Here is a 3,826-nt window from a genome sequence, read left to right as displayed (position 1 = left end):
TACAAAACCAATTATTTGAAACAGAAACGCAGTTGTTTGTCTTAAAAGCTTGCAGTTAGAGAAAAAAGTTTTTATATAGTATTGCCTTTGGTGCCACATTTTTTAACCGCAGAAAGGCAACAGGCCATTCGTCTTTGTGATATTTTTAAAGAACCAGTCATCAATCAGAACGTAATTGATGACCAAACATTATTGTTATTACGCTAACTTAAGTTAAGTCATCAAATTTCCCTAATTGATTCATTTTCTAGTCAACATTTAGGTCTTGCATATTTTGCAGCATTTGATTAGATATTAAAAAAAAGGGACATTGACAGTTCAGCTACTTTTTTCGAAGTGAATTATACTTAAAAAATAAGCAAGTTTGATGACAGACTTGCTTACAGCAACACTTACATCAAAAGAAACGAACTGGGAGCAAATCAAATAGGTGACACCAAAGAAAGGAGCTTCCTGAAGTCGCCGCCAAAGCGGTCCGAAAGAGAGTCCAGGGGCTCGTGGTGGCCATCCATTAAGCATATCGTTGTATGTGCGATAGGTGTAGTAGGGGCCTTAAGGTATTAGACAGTTAAAGACAGTGTAAAGATTATACAGAAATTTCAGTTGCATACATCAAATGTCCTAATAGGTCCAAGAAAAAAGAATATTAGAATGCTAATATTTGAGTCTTATAGTTGTAAAAAAGGGAATTTTGTATTTTACCAAGGAATTAAGAAAGCATTTTAAAACGCTACACAACATCTGCTTACCTGTAAGCATTCCTATGTAGCAAAGTACGTAGCTGACAACATCATATGGTGTTGTCAGTATCCCCTTATATTTAAGCATTAAGTTAGACGTTTCTTGTAAGATATAACTGTTTCGCTTATTTGATTTCAGTGTATTAATAGTACTCCAAGTATCGTGCAGCTCGAATGATACTCCAACGACCTGAGGAAATAGTTGATAAAAATGGCATACTTTTAAAGTAGTGAATAGATGAAACATTTTTGTCAAAGGAGATGGTTTGCTAAAGCCGTATAAGTGAGCAGTGTGAAAAAATATGAGGTATGAGAATCCCCACAGAAATACAGCGTAGTGAATAAATCTGAAGGTAAGATGACCAGCAGCTTACCTAAAGCTGACAAGAGAATAAAATATAACAAAACCTCCTATTAACGCAAGTGCGTGCCAGACCTCAGAACCACATATTACTAATGCTGATGTCAGTCCGAGAGCCATGCAAACGAAGCGTTTTATATCCCCTCTGGCCCTCCTTACAATGCAACCTGCAGCAACAGATGTTCCCAAAAAGGCTGTGTATAAAATATTTTGTTGAAACATATAAAATTTGAGTAAGTTATTCCGACGTATATTTACTCCAGGAAAATGGGAAAATCGAAGAAGCGCTACAGCTAATGCTACAACTGCAGCCTTGTGCTTTGATTAGTTAAAACAAAATGTTAAGTAATTTAAAACGCACAGATGCTGCACCGTTTAAAAGCAATTAAAAATGTACTTAATTAAACTTTTTTATAAAGGCAGATTTTTGTCAAAAATTAAGATCAAAAGCCTTATTGATGATAAGTGTCAAATAATAGTGGATTTTCACATTTCCTGTAGTATATTTTTATTATACACTTGCCACTAATACTTAAGATTTTACCACGTAGTTGCTCGAAAAGTGTGCCAGAGTGGGAAAATAGTTCTGGTTAATGCTCGGGAGATTGTCACGAAGCTATGCCAACGCGTTTTACGCGCTATGTATCAGCAGCGCATGAAAAAAATCGTCAAGAAATAACTACTTATGTTCCACAGCTTTCACCTTATAAGTATATGTGGCTTTTATTCCCTAACTGGAACGTGATGAGAAGTGGCTTTTGTCTTCTTCCATTGAGCTAACGAACTTTCCATTGGTTATCTCCTAACAAACCACTGTGCTGTAAAAGTGGACATTGGTAAACCTATTCTTTGTGTGAAAATAAAATATGGGACTCATAAAATTTCTGAGAAATTGATTAATAAAAACGGCTTTATGTACTGTTCAAATCCCAGTTTGGTGAAGTCAGCGATCGCTATTCAAGAGTTGTTGCAGTACGTTGAATGCTTGTTTAACCCTTGGTTTTGGTAAGGGGGCTACTTAGGTGCTCCGCCACCGAGCCTTCTCTAGGTGGGCTGGGATCCTGGTCAATCCGGCAGCCCCAAGCCCTTCACTAGGTCGACACCGCATATTCTGCCAGAGTATTGTGTCTTCTAGCGTTTTCAGGGAAGTCTCCGGATGGCACTATTACCAGAAAAATTAAACATATGGCTCTGCATCTAGTCCACGAAGTTCACATAAATTAACAAAATAATTAGCAAAACAAATTTATGTGGAAGCGGTTGATCACAAACCGACATTCCCTGATGCTTGTTTTCATCTACTGTTGGTACGAGGTTTGTGAGACCCGTTTGCTTAGCTGTGCAATTCAAAAATTTCTTGAACGTTTTAGCCACCTAATACAATATCAGTTGAGGTTGCTTAGCTCCTGCTGCAATTTACTTGTTATTATAGAACTCAGCTTAGCTTTATCAGTTCGCAACTTCCCATGCAAATGTAATACGGTGCCTGGAAGAAGGTTCCCAAAGAATGTAATAATTATCATAATGAATTGGCTTATTTTCTGATTTTATTCGTCTACCAATTATTTTTACTATAAATGGCGTTCCACTTGTGGCGAAGAGTGGAACTTCTTAGAATGTGGTGTAATAATTACTTGTGGTGGCACTTTATTCCACCGTTTACTAACTCACGTAACCTTTGTAATAGTTTCTCAATTCCTATTCTTAAACGTTCACGCTTCATTCGCCGTAGTGAGGCGTGATTTTTAAGCATTAACTACCACTTGAAAATGAGTCACGATGGAGTCCGTCGTCATTAAATCGGCTATTTGAAAAGATTGCCTTTCCTTAATGATTAAAGCCAATGATAATGTCAACTTTACTACTTGGCTTTCCTCTCATGATCCGTAATAAATATCAGTAAATGTTGTTTATTTGGTGCATAAAATGTAAGGGCAGGCGGCATGTTTTAACTACTGCATTTAATCGAAGTCATGACTTTTCCGTCTTTCCCAAGGCTTGTTTTGTTCTTGATGGATTCCTAATTTTTTAAATGTCTAATGGTCTCTCCCACATGTTTCTCAACTACTTATTGATAATCCTTTAAATTTGTTTACTATGGGAGTCAACGGGATTTTAGTGACTCATCGTTGACCCTTGTTTAGCGCTCCCAAGGCTTCGCTGAAGAAGAGAGAGGACAATACTCTAGCAGAATGCGTATTGAAGGGCTTAAGGCTACTGGCATGGCGCGAAGGCCAGAGAGCCCAGCGGAGATACAAATGCGGAGCCACTAAGCTGCCCATTACCAAAACCGAGAGTTAAACAAACATCTAACTTATTAGACCTGTATTTGTTAGAATTGGAACTTTGAACTTGAATTTATTGTTATATTTATAACCATCTGTATTTGTGCTGCGCGTTGTGCTTAGCTATCTGCGACCATCACGTGTTTAAGCATAATTATGTTTGGTTTTGTGATCAAATTATAGCAACATTTTCATACGATATAAAAGTGTTGATTTTGGGTTTCATTTTAGTAACAAACAGAGTACTAGGTCGTTTACTGTCTGAAACGACACTCGAATAAAAGTTGCGATTCTGTTCAACTCTTGAATGCTCATTTTGGGAAGCGCATTTCGTGTTTCGTTGTTGGTACCGGTTCTATTTCCATTGCACCAGCTCTACTGGCAAATCTAAAAGCGAAGTCGCCCATCAAGGGCTATTTTGTAGCGTCCCGAGACTCCCT

At 37.6% G+C, this 3,826-nt stretch overlaps 1 protein-coding gene across 1 annotated transcript in view; it reads right to left on the bottom strand. All coding sequences in view use genetic code 11, as the record gives it.

Moving 5' to 3' along the window:
- The window catches only part of EGR_01049 (Lysophospholipid acyltransferase), a gene marked incomplete at both ends in the record, with an annotated part of 4,586 nt that extends 3,263 nt beyond the window's left edge, over nucleotides 1-1,323 (bottom strand). Inside the window, 4 exons of the mRNA XM_024490298.1 lie at nucleotides 397-551; nucleotides 750-930; nucleotides 961-1,087; nucleotides 1,115-1,323. Of these exons, the coding sequence (XP_024355117.1) occupies nucleotides 397-551; nucleotides 750-930; nucleotides 961-1,087; nucleotides 1,115-1,323 (672 nt within the window). The remainder of the gene's footprint in view (nucleotides 1-396; nucleotides 552-749; nucleotides 931-960; nucleotides 1,088-1,114) is intronic.
- Between the last annotated feature and the right edge of the window lie 2,503 nt (nucleotides 1,324-3,826).

This window comes from Echinococcus granulosus (genome assembly GCF_000524195.1).
Source record: "Echinococcus granulosus chromosome Unknown EG_S00004, whole genome shotgun sequence".
Taxonomy (NCBI): domain Eukaryota; kingdom Metazoa; phylum Platyhelminthes; class Cestoda; order Cyclophyllidea; family Taeniidae; genus Echinococcus; species Echinococcus granulosus.
Note: the sequence above shows the minus strand (reverse complement) of the source record. Positions and strands in the feature narration are given on the sequence as shown.